We start from the raw sequence: 22,145 nt of genomic DNA on the forward strand, positions 1-22,145 counted from the left end.
AAAGTGTGCTTTTTATTACAGAATCCGCTTAACAAATACAGGGCCATGTTGATCATTTTTGTGTATTAACAAATACAGGGCCATGTTGGTCATTTTCCAGCATCTGACCCAGAGAAGATTCTGAATTGGTGAAGGATTAAGAGATGTTAGTGAAGGGGCACCTGGGTGGCTCAGTGGTTAAGCCTCTGCCTTCTGCTCAGGTCGTGATCTCAGGGACCTGGGATAGAGCCCCGCATCAGGCTCTCTGCTCAGCAGGGAGCCTGCCCCCCAACCCCCGCCTGCCTCTCTGACTACTTGTGATCTCTGTAAAATAAGTAAATTAAAATTAAAAAAAGAGGTGTTAGTGAATGTTTAAATTAAGAATTAAGTATCTTTTGAAAGAGAAGTCATTTAGAATTACTACTAAGAGAGTAGTGAATATTTGGTTTTGATTTTTGTTTTCCTACAGATTTGAATAGAGCTTTCATTATTCGTATAGTACATATTTATTAAGCTGCCAGTATTAAGTATTCTGGAGGAGGCTCATGAACTCATGGAATTTATAGTAGAATCTGATTAAGTGATTAAGTTGTTAGCTTTCCACTTTATCATTTTAACATAATAAGTGTCTCTGCTTTCAGATAATCATGGGGAAAAGAGTATAGATTTTCGGTTTGTTAGCTCACTTGCTGACTCCCCTAACTTTGCATTTTATGTTCAACTGTGGTATTAAAATTTAACAATTAATATATGTGTATCTAATCACCACAAGGTACAATTTAAGTTTCTTACACTTTTATATGTCAGTTATACTTCAGTAAAGCTGAAATTAAAAAAAAAAATAAAGTTTAAGAATTCTGTTTCATATTTATACCTGATTTTTACCGGTTTGTTTTCTTGAAGTGAGGTATGCATGGGATAGGCCTGTTAATACTAAGGTTGTAGTTTAGAAACTAAATCCAGTCGCAATAGATTTTAGATATTTGCTCATATTCTATCACTATGTAATTGCACTGAATTGACCTAGAAGTATTTCAGTTATAAACGTTGCTTCAGAGTTTTATGCATTTGGCCAGAGCCATTTGTTGGAAGAGTAGATAAAATTTAAAGAGTAGCGAGTGACCTACGGCTTCTGCTCAGTTGCCCTACGCAAAGTTGACAAATGACACCAATCAGATTCTTTGAACATATCATGGGAAGAATTTACTCATTAGCAAATTAGGAAATTAAGCAGAATCCTGAGGTAGAGCTAGGCCTGGGGGAGCCATGGCAAACCATGTTGTTAGGGATGGGGAGAGTGCCTAGCTTTTCATAAGGCTTCATAACCATCTTTCTATATTAATGAGTATAGGTACATATAGTCATTTTGGAAGGCTTCATAATACTCTGTGGCATGAAAATACCACAGTCTATTTGCCTGTCCTTAGTTGATGGATATTTTGGACCTCTTTGCACCAAAGGGGTTTTAAGCAAAACAATGACATGATCAGAGTTACATTTTAAAAATGTAGAAATAATGAGGCTATGCTACTTAGAGATCACTTCTGATAGCTGCAGCTTTGTGTCCGTGTCTGTGTGTAGAGACCATGAGACCGGCTTAGGGAGAGTGTGGTAGGGATCTTTCAGTTACACCACAGTGGCATGTTAATTTAGGCACTGCTTGCCAACAAGCATTCATCTAGAAGGTGGTGGGTGACCTCCAGATACTTGGTAGGTTGGAGAAAAGGTATTCCTACTTCTTACTAGGCTGTTGGAGTTTCTGCCATAGCTGTGTTCAGCTGTTTTGAAACTTTTCCTGTTGTTACTCAATCTTAAATTGTCTTAGTATTTTCTATAAACCTAGGATGGGTCGCTACCAAGGGAGACATCATGACCTTCCTTTTTCTCTTGGGAAATGAAGCCTGACTGGGTGGTAGAGCCGAATTAGAGAAAAGCTATGATTGTGTCACAACCGTATGTTTCTTTTCTTTCTGGTCCAGTGGGTCCTGTCAGGAGAATTTCGCGTACACGCCCAGCTGAAAGCAATCTGCTGACAAACTTCCTTTCGGGCAATTTTGTCATTGTTAAGTGGAGCCTTTACTGATGCTTATTTTTATATGATAAAGTGTATTTCAGTGTATTTTATGTAGCTTGTTTTAGATTTTGAGATTTGAGGCAGTTTTTGACTCAGCATCACATATGCTTGGGAAAATTGCAAATCTGGAAAGCTGTAAAGCACAAACATACTTTGAAGTACCCCATATGTGACTGGTTAAAATATACTAGGAATGTCATATTGGTTAGCAAATGAAAGAACATAGCTGTCATTTTACATTGTTGGCATAAAGTAGCGGCAATTAGGTTGAGTGGTGGTGGACAAGCCTGAGCTGCCGTATATAAACTATCATAAAAATAAATCTTACCCAGGTCACTATGGTTAGGACATTTGGAAGATATATATGTTCTTCACTTAAATCTTGATTTGTTGGATAAAAACGGTCTATTTTAATTTTTTTTTTTTTTTTCATAAAAACCTGGCTTTTTTTTCTTGGTGGTTATTGTCTTTTTCCTGCTTACGTGTCTTTGATGGCTCAATAGCACCTCCTTTCTTAATGGACTGGACACATGAAGGTGATGATACAGAAATCTCCTAATTTAGTTCCTTAAAGAATTGATTGATATAACATTTGTTTGGGAAAACATAAAAATAAATGATAATAATGAAGTTTGAAGATAATCTTTAAAAAATAGTTCCGTAGGTTAATCCCATAGTCATACACTGACTATATAACACCTTCAGTAATTAAAAACACTGTAAAACTTTCTATCACTTAGAATTTTTAAGAGTACTTTGGTGTACACCTTATATGATGCCTTGTGAGGTGAGAAATCAGGTATTATCCACGTTTAATAGAGGAAGATGAAACTCAGTGAAGTCTGAGTGACTTCCTAAGGCCAGATCTTTCTTTTTAAAAAATCAACTTTGTTGAGGCATAATTTGAATAAAATAATATATACCTATTTGAAATAAATATTGTTCAGTTTTGACAAATATATGTATTCATGTAAGTACTACTCCAGGTAAGATATAAAATGTTTTTATCATCCCCCCAAATTCCTTTGTGTCTCTTTGCTGTCAGCCCCTCACCCCACTGCGGTATCCATTAATCTTCTTTCTTTCACTGTAGACTAGTTTTTCCTGTTCTAGAGTTTCATATAGATGAAAGCATAATGCACGAACTCTTTTTATTTATTATTATTATTATTATTTGGGGGGGCCGGAGAGCACATATGCTGCAGGTGAGAGGGGAGGAGGGACAGAGGCAGAGGGAGAGAGAGAATCTGAAGCAGGCTCTACGCCCAGCATGGAGCCTTATAATGGGGCTTGATCCCAGGATCCTTAGATCATGACCTGAGCTGAAACCAAGAGTTGGATGCTTAACCAACTAAGCCACCCAGGTGCCCACATGAACTCTTTTTGAATTGGATTCCTTTCCTCTTATTTTGAGATTCACGCATATTATTATGTGTAGTTTGTTCCTTTTTATTGCTTCATATTATTTGATTGTATTAATACCACAGTTTGTTTATTCATTAACCTATTGTTGGACATTGATGTTTCCAGGTTTTGGCCTATTATAAATAAGCACTATGATCGAACATTTGTGTACATTTTTGTGAGTTCATATATTTTCATTTTCCTTGGGTTAATACCTAGGAGTTGAATTGGAGGGCCATATTTATATGTGCATGTTTAACTTTTAAGTAGCTGTCAAGCAGTTTCCCAAAGTGGTGGTATACTTTTTATTTTGCCATGAGCAATGTATGAAAGTTCTAATTGTTCCGTATCCTTGCCAACAGTTTTGGTATCATAAATCTTTTTAGTTTTAGCCATTCTGGTGTGAATTAATATCACCTTGTGGTTTTAATTGGTATTTCCCTGATAACTCATGTAACTTAGTGTTTTTCTCATATGCTCATTGGGTCATTCGTACATCTTTTGTGAAGTGTCTCTTTAAATCTTTTTCTCATTTTCTTATTGGGTTTTTTATTTTCTTATTACTTTAAGAGTTCTTTGTATATTCTGACTACAAGTCCTTTGTCAAATACATGTATTGCAAATATTTTCTTCTAGTCTGTAGTTTACCTTTTCATTTTCTTAATGGTGTCTTTCAAAGAATTTAAAATTTTTCTTTTCTTTTTTTTTTTTTTAAAGATTTTATTTATTTATTTGACAGAGAGAGATCACAAGCAGGCAGACAGGCAGGCAGAGAGAGAAGGAAGCAGGCTCCCCGCTGAGCAGAGAGCCCGATGCGGGGCTCGATCCCAGGACCCTGAGATCATGACCTGAGCTGAAGGCAGCGGTTTAATCCACTGAACCACCCAGGTGCCCCAAGAATTTTAAATTTTGATGGAGGTCAATTAATTTTTTTTTCTTTGATAGTTAGTACTTTTTATGTATGTCCTAAAAAAATCTTTGTTCTTTTGTGGTTGCAAAGAATTTGTTCTCTGTTTTTTTCTTCTAAATGCTTATAGTTTTAGCTTTTACATTTAGGTATGATTCATTTTGTATTTTATTTATTTTTGTATTTATTTTGTATAATGGGAGGGAAGGGTCAAGACTTATTTTATCCTTTTTTTTTTTTTTAAACAAGGATATCTAGTGGTTGAAGGCTGTTCTTCACTGACTTACTTTGATATGTGTGTCTGTGCCACTGATTTATATGTTTATTAGTCCAGTACCACACAGTACTACTTCATTGTTGTAGTTTCATAATAAGTCTTAAAATCTGTTAGTGTAAGTCATCCAAATTTGTTATTCTTTATCAAAAATTGGTTTAGTCATTTTAGGTTCTTTGTGTTTACATATAAATTTTAGAATCTCAGTTTCTATAAAAAAGCTTGCTGTGATTGAGATTGGAATTGTGTTGAATCTGGATCTTTGGAAAGAATTGATATTTTAGCAATATTGAGTTTTCCAGTATAAACATGGTATCTGTTCCCATTATTTTTCTTTAAATTTTTTCAATAGTGTTTTAGTTTTTATGAGTCTTATACATATTTTATTAAATTTTACTGTATTTCATATTTTTATTTTGACTGTAAATGGAGTTGGTTTTAAATTTAATTTCCAGTTATTCATTGCTCATATGGAGAAATACAATTGAATTTTGAACATTGCTTTTTATATCTTACAGCCTTGCTACATGCACATTCCCTAGTAGGTTTTTTGTGGATGTGTCCAAATCTTTACATACACAGTCATGTTACTTGTGAATAAACACAGTTTTACTTTTCCCTTTCTAGTATGTATGTCTTTTCTCCCCTTCCCTTATTGTACTGCCTAAGACTTCCAAACAATGTTAAATAAACATGGTACGGCCAGACATCCTCACCTGTTTTCTGATTTTATTGGGGATGTATTTGGTTCTCATTGAGTATGGTGGTAGCTATAGGATTTTGAAGATTCCCTTTATCAAGTTTAGAAGTTCCATTTTATTCCTAATTTGCTAAGAATTGTATGAATGTATATGTGTTTCAAATCATGAATAGGTGCTGTATGCTGTCACATGCTTTTTTTTTTTTTTTTTTTTGCCTCTGTTGAGATGATCATATGGCTTTCCTTATTTATCTTGTTAACACGTGAATTACATTGATTGATTTTCAAATATTAAACTCAACCTAAATAACTGGAATTAAACTCATTTGGCCATGATGTATTATTTTATATATTGGTGGATTTACTTTGCTAATATTTTTTCAAGGATATTTACAGCCATATTCATGAAAGATGTCTTTCCTTTTCTTCTAATTTCTTTGATTTCAGTATCAAGGTAGTACTGACTTTTTATATGTATTACGAAGTGTTCCTTCCTCTTCTATTTTCTGAAAACTTTAAGTTTAGTATCATTTTTTCCTTAAATGTTAGATATAGAATTCATCAGTGAAGCCATCAGGGTTACATGCTTTCTTTGTTTTTAAATTACACATTTATTCCTTAACAATAGATTTACAGCTCTAAAGACTTTTTGTTTCTTGTGTCAATTTAGAATGTTTTGTAGTCTTTCAAGGAATTTATTTATTTCATTCAAATTTGTCAGATTTGGGGCACCTGGGTGGCTCAGTTAATTAAAGCATCTGCCTTCAGCTCAGGTCATGATCCCAAGGTCCTGGGATGGAGACCCATATGGGGCTTCCTGCTCACTGGGGAGCCTGCTTCTCCCCCTGCTGGGGAGAGATGCAGGAGGAGAAGCAGGCTCTCTCTCCCTCTCTCTGACAGATAAATAAATAAAATCTTTAAAAATAAATAAATAAATTTGTCAAATTTATTGGCACTAGGTTGTTAATAATGTTCCCTAATTATCCTTTTAATATCTATAGAACCTGTAGTAACGTCCCCTCATTCTTTCCTGACATTAATTTGTGTGGAAGTTTATCAGTTCTATTACTCTCTTTCAAGTACTGGCTTCTCATTTTATTATTTTTTATTATTGTTTTGCTTGTTTTCTATATTGCTGAATATTGCTCTTTATTTCCTTCCTTCTTGTTTTTTTTTTTTTTTTTTTTTTTTTTTTTTTTTTTGTTCTTATTTTGATTTAGTTTGCTCCTCTTTCTCTAACTTCTTAAGAATGGAATCTTGTGTAATTGATTTTAAGCTATTCTTCTTTTCTAATATAAACACTTAAAGTCATGAATTGCCCTCTCAGTTCTACAGATTTTGACATGGTGCCAAACACTAGTGAATGATGTTTCGTTACTGTTCAGTTCAAAATATTTTCTAGATTTTCTTGTGGTTTCTTATTTGCTCATTGATTATTTAGAAGCATCTTCTTTAACTTTCAAATACCTGGATATTTTCTAGGTAGTATCTCTTTTTGTTACTGATTTCTAATTTAAATTTGTTGTGGTTAGAGTTAGAACTTTGGAGATTTCAGCCCTTTCACATATCCTGAGACTGTTTTTGGCCCAGCCATTTGATCTATCTTAATGAGCATTCATGTGCACTTGAAAGGAATGTGTATTGTGCAGTTCTTGGCTGTAGTGTCCTATAAATAAATATCAGGTCATTTTGCTTAACAATAATGTTTTTCAGGTCTTCTCTATCCCCTTCTGACTTTTTGTCCCCTTACTCTAATAATTCTTGAAAAAGGAGTATTGAAAGCTCCAAATACTTGTGGATTTGTTTCTCTTTTTAATTCAGTCCATTTTTCTTCGTGTTTGCCTTCTTTTAAGACTCTCTCTCGCAGGGTGCCTGGGTGGCTCAGTGGGTTAAACCTCTGCCTTCAGCTCAGGTCATGATTCCAGGGTCCTGGGATCAAGCCCTGCGTCCGGCTCTCTGCTGAGCAGAGAGCCTGCTTTCTCCCCCTCTCTTCCTGCCTGCCTCTCTGCCTACTTGTGATCTCTTTCTCTCTCTGCTAAATAAATAAATAAAATATTAAAAAAGAAAAGATTTTCTCTCTCTTTAAAGACATTAGGATATGAGATACCTGTGTGTGGTTTTCTTTATATATATATTCTGCTAAGCGTTCAGAAATGTTTGATTTGTGGGCTGATATCTTTCATTAATTTTAGAAAAGTCTTTGTTTTGGCTACTGTCTCTTAAAGTATTTACTGTGCTTTCTGTCTCTTCTCTTTCTGTTGCATGTAGTTTAGATTTAAACCAATAGTGTACAGTAGAAATAAAATGTGAGCCACACATGTAATTTTAAACTATCTAGTAGTTTGGTAGCCACAGTAAAAAAAATAAAAACAGGTGAAATTGATTTTAAGAATATATTTAGTTTAACCCAACATATGAAAGTGTTATTTCAACAGTTATTCTATTTAAAAATTATTAATGAGTATTTTTATTCTTATTTTTGTAATAAGTCTTTAAAACCCAGTGTGTATTTTATGCTTACCCATTCATGGATATTGTAAACATCATCACCATTTTTTCTCCTGTTTATCCTTTGTACTAGAACGTGTTTTATAAACCCTAGAATCTTTTTTGGGGGGATGAGTTTTTAAAAAACGAGAGACTCAAATTGTTTCATATTTGTACACATACAAACTTTTTTGGTGCTCTTCAGTTCTTTGATGAAATTTTAGTTTCTATTTGGTATTATCTTCCTTTAGCTTGAAGAGCTTCCTTTAACATTTTTTGTAATGCCTATCTGCTTATGTCAACTTTTCTCAATGTTCCCTTACATATCTAAAGATGCCTTATTCTGCCTCCATTTTTGAAGGGTATTTTTGCTAGTTACAGAATTTTAGATTGACAACTTTTTCTTTCAGAGCAATAAAGATGGCATTCCAACTCCTGACTTGCCTTGTTTCCGGAAAAGTCAGATGTTATTCTTATCAGTGTTCCTCTGTATGTACTGTGTCCTTTTCATTAGTTTTGAGAGTTCTTTTTTTATTATTGTGCAGTTCGGTTATGATGTACCTTAGTGAGCTTTTCTGTTTGGGATTTTTTTGAACTGCTTGAATCTGAGTTTTGTAGCTTTTACCAAAATTGGAAGAATTTCAGCCGTTATTTCTTTGAATATATCTGTTCCCTACCACCTTTTTTGGATGACATTTACATAACTGCTTACTGTTGTCCCATAGGTCACTAAGGCTCTATTCTTTTTTGTTGTTATTTTATGCTTCTTTCTTTTGGTGCGTTAGTTTGGATTGTTCTCTTACTATGCCTTTAAGTTTACTTCAGTGCTTCTTCTGTTGTTTAAGTTCATCCAGTGAATCTTTGATTTCTCATACTACATTTTTAAGCTATAAAGATTCCATTTGTTTCTTTTCTTATAACTTACATTTCTTTATTCTATGTCTTTGTGTTTCATGGTATTTTTTTCTAAAGTCTTTGGTACTTCTGTTATCTTTGTCATTTCTGTCTGATTCCTCCTAATTATGAGATGATTCTTGCTGATATGTCTAGTGGTTTTTTTATTTAATGATAAATAAATTGGTAAATATGGTAAATAAATTGCAACTTTCACAGTTTTGAATGTCTGATCCCCCCCCCCTTTATAGTTTTGAATTTTGGTAAGTTTCTTGTGGACCTATAATTATTTTAAGATTTAAAAAAAAGTTTTCGGGGCACCTGGGTAGCTCAGTGGGTTAAGCCTCTGCCTTTGGCTCGGGTCATGGTCTCAGGGTTCGGGGATCAAGCCCCGCATCAGGCTATCTGCTCAGCAGGGAGCCTGCTTCCTCCTCTCTCTCTCTCTGCCTGCCTCTCTGCCTACTTGTGAGCTCTCTCTCTCTGTTAAATAAATAAATAAAATCTTTTTTTAAAAATGTAAAAAAAGTTTTAAACTTTGTTTTTGTAGACAGTTAAATTACTTGCAAATCAACATGGATTCTTTTAGGACTTGTTTTGGAGCTTTGTTAGGGTGGGTCTACAGCAGCCTTATTATAGGGCTGTTTTGCACCTGCTACTCAAATGTTACCCTCCAGGGTGTCTTTTGAAACCCTGGATATTTGGTGTGGTCTCTCTGTTCTTGCTGGTTACAATTTTCCAAGTATAAGTGAAGTATGGGGATTATTTTACTTATAGCTCTTTTGTAGTTTTTTTCTGTGGTAAATGATTTTTGTCATGCCTTGTAGAGTCTTAACTTGTTCTTGTGCAGTATTCAACCAAATGGGACTACAGATTTCCCTGTGTAGCTTCTTTCTCTCTGGTACTCTTCCCCACAAGTTTCAGCAACCTAACTCCCCTCTCTCCCAAACTGCAGTCTTATGTCTTCAACTCAGTGAGAACACCATGGGGCGGGTGGGTTTCATTTTTCTTCTCAGTGTTCCAGAAAGTGCTTTTAGGCATAAAGGTGAAATGATGTAGAGCTCTCATTGTTTCCTTTCACTCAAGGTTCACAGCTCTATGTTGTCTGTAGTCCAATGTCTGAGAATAGTTGTTTTATATATATTTTGTCCAGTTTTTGAGTTGTTTGTGGCAGGAGGGCAAGTCTGGTACCATTTACACCTTCATAGTCAGAAGTGATTGTATTTAGATAGTAATAGATAATATTTATACAGTATTAGGTATGAATATGGATACTGCTCTGTGCCCTTTATATTTTTTAATCCATTTAATCTCTAACAGTTCTTTTGAGGTTGATAGTGTTATTATCCCTTATTTTGTAAATGAAGAAATTGGGGTACAGAGGTGTTAAGTGCACTATTCTGAGTCACAGAATTGGTGGAGTGAAGATTTTCCCCAGGGAGCTTGACTCCAGAGTCTACATACTTAATCAGTGCTTTGTGTTCCCTCTCTGCTTTGGAGCTCTAGACCTGGAGGATCCATCTTGGAGTAGAGTTCTGGGAGCTCACTAAATCAAGTGGGTTGTTTAAAAGAAACTAGTCAGAAGAGACATGATCCAAGAGGTGAATATGAGTTGTCATTGAGAAAGGGAACCAAATATTAGAGTAATGTCAGATATAAGGCTTGAGAAGATAAGGATAAGACTATTAGTGGGAGACAAAGCAAGATCAAGGATCAATGCCAGGTACAAAACAGGATGAGACAAAATAGTTCAGACCAAGATGTGGGTTTCTTTGGGGTTAAAATGTATTCCTTCATTCAACCCTGCTGTGTGTTAGGCCCTTTGTAAACTAGACAAGGCCCCTGTATACATCAAGTATTAATTCTGGAGTGGTAAAGGTAGGAAAAGTAGAGGGTAGGAGGGAGAGTAGAAGAAGCAGAAGGCAGCAGAGGTAGGTGAAGAGGGGGACAATATGGTAGACAAATAGAAAGCAAATATGAGTGACTTAGATAACGTCAGGTAGTGCCAACTGCCATGAAAATAAAGCAGCATGATTTGGTAAAGAATAATTTAATTAGGATGCAGGCAGAATCTTTAGGGAAGACCTCTCTGAAGAGATGATATTTTGGCTGGCGTCTGAAGAAAAAAGAAACAGACGAATTAGACATGAAAAGATTGGAGGGCAGTGCCATGTGGTCAGAAGAGTGAGCAAGTACAGAATTCCTAGGCCGAATAGGCTTCTCAGAAAAAATCAGCATGGCTCTAATAAATGAGATCTGAGAGGTAGTCATGGACCAATTGTGTTACATCTAATGAATTGTCATCAGATTTTTATTCCAAGTATAGTGGGAAATCATTCGAAGTTTATTTTTTTCCCAAAGATTTTATTTATTTATTTGAGAGAGACAGAGAGAGCATGTAATGGGTAGAGGGCAGAGGGAGAGAGAGAAGCAGACTCAGCAGACTCCCTGCTCAGCAGGGAGCCCAATATGGGGCTCGATCCCAGGACCCCGGACCATGACCCAAACCAAAGCCAGACACTTAACCAACTGAGCCACCCAGGTGCCCCAGAAGATTCTTTAAATTCAGAGTGATGTGATCTGATTTGTGTTTTAAAAAGATCACTCACGTTGCTCTGAAGAGAATGTAGTAAAGAGTGGCAAGACTAATAAAGCTATTACAGAAGTCTTAGCAAGAGATGGTACTAGCGTAGTAGCAATGAAGATGAAATGGGTGGAATTCACCATATCACATATTATTACAAATAAATATTAAACTGAGCTACTTTTAGCTACCTATGGATATAGTTTAAAAAGAATACTTTTAGCAAGATGACTCTAAAGTTTTTATCTAAAGAATTATCTAAATCCTCTAAAATTCTTAAAGTGGCAATCTACATGGTGAGTGTTAGACTGAAAAATAACTTGGTTCTAGAAGATTTAGGTAGATGATGCTTTACTCTTTTTTAATAATAATAATGATTATTTTTTTTAAAGATTTCATTTATTTATTTGACAGAGATCGAAAGTAGGCAGAGAGGCAGGCAGAGAGAGAGGAGGAAGCAGGCTCCCCGCTGAGCAGAGAGCCCAATGCGGGGCTCGATCCCAGGACCCTGGGATCATGACCTGAGCCGAAGGCAGAGGCTTTAACCCACTGAGCCATCCAGGTGCCCCAATAATAGTAATTATTTTTAAAAGCATGGCATTATATCTTGAAGTGCCTGATTTAAATACAACTAATAATAGCCTCCATCAGAATGGGTACCATGGAAAAGCACATTAGGATAATTCTTTTGACATTGAATACAGTATCATGGAAGGACTAGCTTCTAGGTCTTCTGGTCATTGCTAATATGTATTTCATACATACTCATTCATTCAGCAAATTTGTCTGTTAATCACTAATGTGTGTTAAATATGGAACTACATCATGGGGACACATTCCTCTCTCAAAATAATTATAGTCTGGAAGGAGAGGCAGACAAGAAACTAGGCAGTTACTTCATGGTAACTGCTGCTCTTAAGTGTCATGGAACTTATCAGAGGGACACCTAATCCTAATCTAGTCAGAGGTAGGGTTTCATGGTGAAGGAGAACTTTCTGGGTACTGTGATATTTCATCTAAAACCTAAAGAAATGCATGGAAATTAGCTTAAACATTTTTCATGGATAAAAGAAATAGTTAGCTGATGATTACATGTAAAAGCACAGAAAAGATCTGAATTTCATTCATTGCCAGACAAGTACTTGTGAAATTTTTAAATAACGTTTTTTGACTTTTATGGTTTGGTGTGTTTCTGTGTATGTTTGTGTGTGTACATGCATGCATGCCTGTGTATGTGTGCATAGGAAATAAGCACTGGAATACTGACCACTTGTGGAGAAGATGAGTAAAAACTATGTGTAAGTATCTCTGAATAGGCTGCCTCATATTACTACTTCTTTGGTAATTTGAAATATTATTACAAGTTGAAAATGGGGAAGTCTTAAATTTTTGGTCTTATTCCTATGTTTTCCTTCAAAGATGTATTTAGGGCAGGTGCCTTCTGTGATTATTTCCTTTACTGCAAGACCCTCACAGGCATTTAGTTTTTATATGAGCTAGTTAGGTTAAAAAATTGAATCAAGCCTTTCTCTCTCCTGGCCATTTTGGCGGTTGCTCTTGGTTGGGGCCGTCCCGCACCTAAGACAGGAAGATGGTGGCCGCAAAGAAGATGAAAAAGTCGCTGGAGTCCATCAACTCCAGGCTCCAGCTCGTTATGAAAAGTGGAAAATACGTGCTGGGGTACAAGCAGATTCTGAAAATGATCAGACACGGCAAAGTGAAGCTGGTCATCCTCGCCAACAACTGCCCGGCCTTGAGGAAATCTGAAATCGAATACTATGCCATGTTGGCCAAAACTGGTGTCCATCACTACAGTGGCAATAATATTGAATTGGGCACAGCATGTGGGAAATACTACAGAGTATGCACGCTGGCTATCATTGATCCAGGTGATTCTGATATCATTAGAAGCATGCCAGAACAGACTGGTGAAAAGTAAATCACACGCAATTTTTCTTTAATAAAACTGGCCACAGCTTGTTTTTAAAAAAAAAAAAATTGAATCAATACTGAACAAAAATAAGCTATTTTTCATTTTACTTTATTACTTATTTATTTTAATTTTTAAGTAGGCTCCATGCCCAATGTGGGACTAGAACTCATGAACCTGAGATCAGGAGTTACACATTCTAGCAACTGAGCCAGCCAGGCACCCCATTAATTTTTTTATTTTAATGGTGCCATATAATCTCGGTTCTTCTCTTTAAGAGTGAAAACTTTAATTTAGTTAGAACTTTAAACATTCATAAGAAAGGTAAATTGGAAAATTTAGCCACCCATTATAGTAAATAATTTAGTACCTCAGTTTAATATATTTAGCAGTCTTCTGCAAGTATAAGTGAGATAGTTGGTGTTCCATTTTTAATGTGTAGGTCAAACTGCCGATGTATTTACATTTATAAAAGTGTTGGTTGCCATAATCAGTCTTAAGAGGTTTATTGAAATAATACTCAGCAGTAAAAAAGGAACAAAACTATTGCTACCTAAAACAGTTTACCTGAATCTCCATAGATTTAAAAGCCATAGATTTAAAAGCTGAACTTAAAAAGCTACCCAAAATGTTTCATACTGTACGATTCTATTTGTATAACATTCTTTAAATGACAAAATTATAAAAATGGAGAACAAATTAGTTGTTGCCAGGGTTTTAGGAGAAGGAAGGGCAGGAGGGAAATCTATATATGGCTAGCAAAGGGCAGTGGGGTGAGATCCTAGTCATGGAAAATTCTATAGTTTCATTGTTACAGGGTCAGTATCCTGACTGGTGATACTGTGCAGTAGGTTTGCAAGATGTTACCCTTTGGGGAAAACTGGGTAAAGGGTACATGGAATCTCTGTGTTGTTTCTTATAATTGCATGTGAACCTACCCTTTCTCAAAAGGTTTAATTACAAAAATGTTTATGAAGAATTGATGTTTGAGATTAAAAGGGAAGGCTATAATTTGGAGCAGGAATAGTGTCTTTTGGTGAATGCTTGTCGATGAGGCCGAATTGTAGTGATTGAGTACTTTGTCTCTAGATTAGGGCAGATGGGGTTTGCAACAATTAGGTGTTTGACATTGGACTAGTTCTGAAACTCTAAGCTACAGTTTCTTATTGGCAGTAAGGAATGAAAATACTATCCACCTTCTATGATTATGAGGATTAAATAGAATAGTGCCTGTGAAGCATCTAATGTAGTACTTGACGTATAGTAAGAGATCAGTAAACCTTAATAAATATGATTGGTTTTTATTGCCCAACTTTTATTTCTAGGGTTTTTAAAAGTTAAATATTAGTATATAAATTATTCAAAATAATTTACTTAACTATGTATTGTTACATAAAAAATGGTTACTTAAAAGTTCAGGATGAGGCGGGCTCACAGGTGAGTTCTATCAAACATTTAAAGAGGAGTCATTATTTATTCTCAAATTGTTCCCCAAAAATGAAAGTGAAAGTAATGCTTCCAGATTCATTCTGTGAGGCCAGCATTATTCTTTTTTTTTTTTTTTTCTTAAGATTTTATTTATTTATTTGACAGACAGAGATCACAAGTAGGCAGAGAGGAAGGCAGAAAAAGATGGGGAAGCAGGCTCCCTGCTGAGCAGAGAGGCCGATTCGGGGCTTGATCCTAGGACCCTGGGATGGTGACCTGAGCCGAAAGCAGAGGCTTTATCCCGCTGAGCCACCCAGGCGCTCCGGCCAGCATTTTCTAACACCCAAACCAGACAAACACCCCACTAAAAGGAAAATTACAAATGAATATCCCTGTTTTGAATGTAGATGCTAAAATTCTCAACAAAATATTGGTACAATGAATTAAAAAATATATTAAAAGGTTCATTCACCATGACCAAGTGGGATTTATTCCAGGGAAGCAAGGATGGCTCAATAAATGCAAATCAACCAATGTGATACATCACATTAACAAAATGAAGGATAAATAGCACGATTATTTTAGTAGATGCAGAAAAAACATTTGACAGAATTAAACATTCATGATAAAAATTCTAAACAAAGTGGGCATAGAAGGAACATACCTCAACATAATAAAGACCATGTATGACAGACTTGTAGCTAACATTATACTAATTTAATACTGTATGTCAACTATACTTTACTTTAAAAATTGTATTATACTTTTGGATTTTGCTGAGAGAGTAAATCTTAGAAGTTCTTACAGAAAAGTGGTTACTAGTATGATACAAAATGATAAATAAAAGGGATACAATATATTTTCACTTGATCCTAAAATTTCTTTCTTTCTGTCTGTCAGAGGGAGAGAGGGAGAGAGCACAAGCAGGGGGAGCGGAAGGCAGAAGCAGTAGAAGGCTCCCTGCTGAGCAAGGAGGCTGATGCGGGACTCCATCCTAGAACCCTGGGATCATCACCTAAGCTGGAGACAGACACCCAAGCATCCCAATCCTAAAAATTTTTTAAATATTTGGGGGGTGCCTGGGTGGCTCAGTGCATTAAATCCTCTGCTTTTGGCTCAGGTCATGATCCCAGGGTCCTGGGATCAAGCCCTGCATTGGGCTCTCTGCTCAGCAGGGAGCCTGCTTCCCCTCACCCTCTCTGCCTACCTCTCTGCCTACTTGTGATCTCTGTCAAATAAATAAGTAAAATCTTAAAAAAAAAAAAATACTTGGACGGGTTGCGGCAAAGAAACTTGCTTCATTTGGGTGTTACTGATCTTACTGCTGATACTTTAGGACTGTATTCTGACCTAAAAACACTTGTGTCTTACTTTCTATATTTAAGGTATCAGTAAAGTAGCTTATATTTACTTTGAAACCCCAGTTGAAGGCATTTCATTCTTAAAGCTTTTTTTCTTGATTTTCTTTCTTTCTTTTTTTTTTTTTTTCTTTGTGGTTTATTGAAACTTTATTAGGTGCTGTATCTGTAGTAACAGGACTGGCAAGTATTGCTTAATTAGAACTACATTAAAGCTGTGTATTTTTCTCTGCACATCTAATGACTTCTTTACTGAACAAATAAACATTTGAAGTACGTTCCTTACAAGGTATGGCTTGGGAAGAAAGCCACCAGTAACATAGGAATCAAAAAGGTAAACAGAAACGACTTATTCTATGGATGTATTAGCAGCAGTTTTAGCCAGCCCTCACTCAGAGTTTGCTTGATAACATAATTTTGGGGGATAAGAATATCAATACAAGATCTGTAAATTCATCTTTAGACCTAAGCTGACTTAGGTATAGCATATATAAGGGTGTGTGTATAAAATGTACTTACCTGTTTCTGTGGAAAATGAATATGAGCATTGTTTCTAAATTAATCTTCTAAACTTTTTGTTCTGCTAAAAAGTTGAAAAATATTTGATACTAACGTTCTGCTATGTTTGCTTTTATCTTCTCTTTTTGATGCCTCCCCAGTCTCTTTGCTGGCACATGTGCGCAGACGTGCATGAGCACACACAAAATCATTTCAGAATCTTACGAAGAGGGGCACCTGGGTGGCTCAGTGGGTTAAGGCCTCTGCCTTCGGCTCAGGTCATGATCCCAGGGTCCTGGGATCAAGCCCCGCATCGGGCTCTCTGATCGGGAGGGAGCCTGCTTCCTCCTCTCTCTGACTGCCTCTGCCTGCTTGTGATTTCTGTCAAATAAATAAATAAAATCTTTAAAAAAAAAAAAAAAAAGACATGCTTTAAAAAAAAAAAAAGAATCTTATGAAGACAAGAACATTTTTCTTTCAAACTACAGTACCATGGTCACACCAAGAAATTAAATATGGTTACAGTGATACTAATTCTCAGTCCATATTTATATTTCTGCAATTATTGTGCCCAAAATGCTCTTTATAGTTTTTTCTTTTCTCAAATGAGGAACCATTCAGAGGTCATTTACTACTTTTTGCTAGCCATGTGTTTTTGTTCTCATTAAGTCTAGAATAGTTGTCTCCCCCTACTTTATTTTATTATTTCATAACATAGACATTTCTGAAGAATGCAAACAACTTAGCTTATAGACTATACCCTAACCCCCTCTTGTCTAATTGTTTTTTCCTAATTAGATTCAAATTAAAAATTTGGCACGACTCCTACATAGGTGATGTTATATACTTGACATTGAATCTCATCAGGAGGCATACCATGTCAGTTCATCCCATTGTTGGTGATACTAAGTTTGACCATATTTTCTTTCGTAATTAGGAAGTGTTGTGTGGAATGATAGCCTTGACATTGATTACATGTTGTTTCCCAGTAATGCTCCACCTAGTGGTTTCAACATCTGTTGATGATCTGTGAAATAATTACAGAATTGGAGTTGGAATATTGTTATTTTTAAAATGCTTTGATTAATTTTATATTTCTTTTTTTTAAATTAACATATAATGTATTATTAGCCCCAGGGCTACAGGTTTGTGAACCGTCAGGCTTACACACCTAACAGCACTCACCGTAGCACGTAACCTCCACAGTGTCCATAACCCAACCACCCTCTCCCTATCCCCCTCTCCCCTGCAACCCTCAGTTTGTTTTGTGAGATTAAGAGTCTCTTACAGTTTGTCTCCTCCCGATCCCATCTTGTTTCATTTTTTCCTTCCCAACTTCCCAAACCCCCCACTCTGCCTCTCAAATTCCTCATATCAGGGAGATCATATGATAATTGTCTTTCTCTGATTGACTTATTTCGCTCAGCATAATACCCTCTAGTTCCATCCACATCGTTGCAAATGGCAAGACTTCATTTCTTTTGATAGCTGCATAGTATTCCATTGTATATATATACACACCACATCGTCTTTATCCATTCATCTGTTGAGGGACATCTAGGTTCTTTCTATAGTTGGCTATTGTGGACATTGCTGCTGTAAACATCCAGGTGCACGTGCCCCTTCGTATCACTAATTTGTATCTTTAGGGTAAATACCCAGTAGTGCGATTGTTGGGTCATAAGGTAGCTCTATTTTCAACTTTCTGAGAAACCTCCAGGCTGTTTTCCAGAGTGGCTGCACCAGCTTGCTTTTCCACCAGCAGTGTAGGAGGGTTCCCCTTTCTCTGCATCCTCGCCAGCATCTGTTGTTTCCTGACTTGTTAATTTTAGCCATTCTGACTGGTGTGGGGGGTATCTCATTGTGGTTTTGATTTGTATTTCCCTGATGCCAAGTGATGTGCAGCATTTTTTCATGTGTCTCTTGGCCATCTGGATGTCTTCTTTGCAGAAACGTCTGTTCACTTCCTGTGCCCATTTCTTGATTAGATTATTTGTTCTTTGGGTGTTGAGTATGATAAGTACTTTATAGATTTTGGATACTAGCCCTTTATCTAATATATTGTTTGCAAATATCTTCTCCCATTCTGTCAGTTGTCTTTCGGTTTTGTTGACTGTGCAGAAGCTTTTGATCTTGAAGTCCCAACAGTTCATTTTTGCCCTTGCTTCCCTTGCCTTTGGCGATGTTTCTAGGAAGAAGTTGTTGCAGCTGAGGTCGAAGAGGTTGCTGCTTGTGTTCTCCTCAAGGATTTTGATGGATTCCTTTCTCACATTGAGGTCTTTCATCCATTTTGAGTCTATTTTTATGTGTGGTATAAGGAAATGGTCCAGTTTCATTTTTCTGCATGTGGCTGTCCAATTTTCCCAACACCATTTATTGAAGAGACTGTTTTTTCTCCACTGGACATTCTTTTCTGCTTTGTCGAAGATTCAGTTGACCATAGAGTTTAGGGTCTATTTCTGGGCTTTCTATTCTGTCCCATTGATCTATGTGTCTGTTTATGTGCCATCACTGTACCATACTGTCTTGATGATGACAGCTTTGTAATACAGCTTAAGTCTGGAATTGTGATGCCACCAACTTTGGCTTTCTTTTTCAACATTCCTCTGGCTATTGGAGGTCTTCTCTAATTCCATATAAATTTTAGGATTATTTGTTCCATTTATTTGAAAAAAAATGGGTCTTTTGATAGGGATTGCATTAAACGTATACATTGCTTTAGGTAGCAGAGACATTTCACAATATTTGTTCTTCTAATCCATGAGCATGGACATTTTTCCATTTTTTTGTGTCTTCCTCAGTTTTTCATGAGTACTTTATAGTTTTCTGAGTACAGATTCTTTGCCTCTTTGGTTAGGTTTATTCCTAGTTATCTTATGGTTTTTGGGTGCAGTTGTAAATGGGGTTGACACCTTAATTTCTTTTTCCTCTGTATTGTTGTTGGTATATAGAAATGCAATTGATTTCTGTGCTTTGGTTTTATATCCTGACACTGACTGAATTCCTGTACAAGTTCTAGCAGATTTGGAGTGGAGTCTTTTGGGTTTTCCATATAAAGTATTAATATCATCTGCAAAGAATGATAGTTTGACTTCTTTTTGCTGATTTGGATGCCTTTAATTTCTTTTTTTTTGTCTGATTGCTGAAGCTAGGACTTCTAGTACTATATTGAATAGCAGTGGTGATAATGGACATCCCTGCCATGTTCCTGACCTTAGTGGAAAAGCTCTCAGTTTTTCTGCATTAAGAATGATATTCATGGGACGCCTGGGTGGCTCAGCTGGTTAAGCGGCTGCCTTCGGCTCAGGTCATGATCCCACCATCCTGGGATCGAGTCCCACATCATCCTTGCTCAGCAGGGAGCCTGCTTCTCCCTCTGCCTCTGCCTACCACTCTGTCTGCTTGTGCTCACTCTCGCTCCTCTCTCTCTCTCTGACAAATAAATAAAATCTTTAAAAAAAAAAAAGAATGATATTCACTGTGGGTTTTTCATATATGGCTTTGATCATATTGAGGTATGTACCTCAATATGATCCCTATACTTTGAAGAGTTTTGATCAAGAAAGGATCCTGTATTCTGTCAAATGCTTTTTCAGCAACTATTGAGAGTATCATATGGTTCTTGTTCTTTCTTTTATTAATGTATTGTATCACATTGATTGGTTTGCAGATGTTGAACCAACCTTGCAGCCCTGGAATAAATCCCACTTGGTCGTGGTGAATAATCCTTTTAAGTACTGTTGGATCCTATTGGCTAGTATTTTGGTGAGAATTTTCGCATCTGTGTTCATCAAGGATATTGGTCTGTAATTCTCTTTTTTGATGGGGTCTTTGTCTGGTTTTGGCATCAAAGTAATGCTGGCCTCATAAAATGAGTTTGACAGTTTTCCTTCCATTTCTATTTTTTGGAACAGTTTCAGGAGAATAGGTATTAATTCTTCTTTAAATGCTTGGTAGAATTCCTCTTCTAACTTCCCCAGAAGCCATCTGGCCCTGGGCTCTTGTTTGTTGGGAGATTTTGATGACTGCTTCAATCGCCTTATTGGTTATCGGGCTGTTCAGGTTTTCTGTTTCTTTCTGGTTCAGTTTTGTTAGTTTATACGTCTCTAGGAATGCATCCATTTCTTCCAGATTGTCAAATTTGCTCATAATATATTCTTAGAATTGTTTGTATTTCTTTGGTGTTGGTTGTAATCTCTCCTCTTTTCATTCATTATTTTATTGATTTGGGTCCTTTCTCTTTTCTTTTTGTTAATTCTGGCCAGGGGTTATCAATCTTATTAATTCTTTCAAAGAACTAGCTCCTAGTTTTGTTGATTTGTTCTACTGTTCTTTTGGTTTCTATTTCATTGATTTCTGCTCTTATCTTTATTATTTCTCTTCTCCTGCTGAGTTTAGGCTTTCTTTGTTGTTCTTTCTCTATCCCCTTTAAGTGTATGGTTAGGTTGTGTATTTGAGACCTTTCTTGTTTCTTGAGAAAGGCTTCTATGGCTATATACTTTCCTCTCAGGACTGCCTTTGCTGTGTCCCACAGATTTTTGAACAGTTGTGTTTTCATTATCATTTGTTTCCATGAATTTTTCAGTTCTTCTTTAATTTCCTGGGTGACCCATTCATTCTTTAGTAGGATGCTCTTTAGCCTCCATGTATTTGAGTTCTTTCCAACTTTCCTCTTGCAGTTGAGTTCTAGCTTCACAGCATTGTGGTCTGAAAATATGCAGGGAATGATCCCAGTCTTTTGGTACCGGTTGAGACCTGATTTGTGACCCAGGATGTGATCTATTCTGGAGAATGTTCCATGTGCACTAGAGAAGAATGTGTATTCTGTTGCTTTGGGATGGAATGTTCTGAATATATCCGTGATGTCCATCTGGTCCAGTGTATCATTTAAGGCCTTTATTTCCTTATTGTTGTTTTGCCTGGATGATCAGAGCATTTCAGTGAGGGAGGCTGTTAAAGTCCCCTACTGTTATTGTATTATTGTTGATGTGTTTCTTTGATTTTGTTATTAGTTGGTTTATATAGTTGGCTGCTCCCATGTTAGGGGCATAGATATTTAAAATTGTTAGATCTTCCTGTTGGACAGATCTTTTGAGTATGACATAGTGTCCTTCCTAATCTCTTATATAGTCTTTGGCTTAAAATCTAATTGATCTGATACAAGGATTGCCACCCCAGCTTTCTTTTGATATCCATTAGCATGGTATATTGTTTTCCACCCCCTCACTTTAAATCTGGAAGTGTCTTTGGGTCTGAAATGAGTTTCTTGTAGATAACAAGGGTTTTGTATTTTTATCCATTCTTATACCCTGTGTCTTTTGATTGGGGCATTTGGCCCATTTACATTCAGGGTAACTATTGAGAGATATGAATTTAGTGCCACTTTATTGCTCCTAAGGTGACTGTTACTGTATTGTCTCTGTTCCTTTCTGGTCTACTACTTTTAGGCTCTTTCTTTGCTTTGAGTTCCCCTTTCAATTTTTCTTGTAGGGCTGGTTTGGTTTTTACAAATTCTTCTAGTTTTTGTTTGTCCTGGAAGCTTTTAATCTCTCCTTGTCTCTTCAATGATAGCCCAACTGGATATAGTATTCTTGGCTGCATATTTTTTCTCATTTAGTGCTCTGACTATAC

At 36.3% G+C, this 22,145-nt stretch overlaps 2 protein-coding genes across 6 annotated transcripts in view; both read left to right on the forward strand.

Annotated features, from left to right (window-relative positions):
• CAMSAP2 (calmodulin regulated spectrin associated protein family member 2) overlaps window positions 1–22,145 on the forward strand; it is a 119,425-nt gene that overhangs the window by 38,778 nt on the left and 58,502 nt on the right. The gene's annotated exons all lie outside the window — the stretch shown is intronic.
• LOC132025588 (large ribosomal subunit protein eL30-like) lies at window positions 12,829–13,266 on the forward strand. The gene has a single exon (XM_059413067.1). The coding sequence runs from the start codon at window positions 12,892–12,894 to the stop codon at window positions 13,237–13,239; it is 348 nt and encodes a 115-aa protein (XP_059269050.1). The 5' UTR covers window positions 12,829–12,891; the 3' UTR covers window positions 13,240–13,266.

The sequence above is a fragment of the Mustela nigripes genome, chromosome 10, assembly GCF_022355385.1.
Source record: "Mustela nigripes isolate SB6536 chromosome 10, MUSNIG.SB6536, whole genome shotgun sequence".
NCBI classification, from domain to species: domain Eukaryota; kingdom Metazoa; phylum Chordata; class Mammalia; order Carnivora; family Mustelidae; genus Mustela; species Mustela nigripes.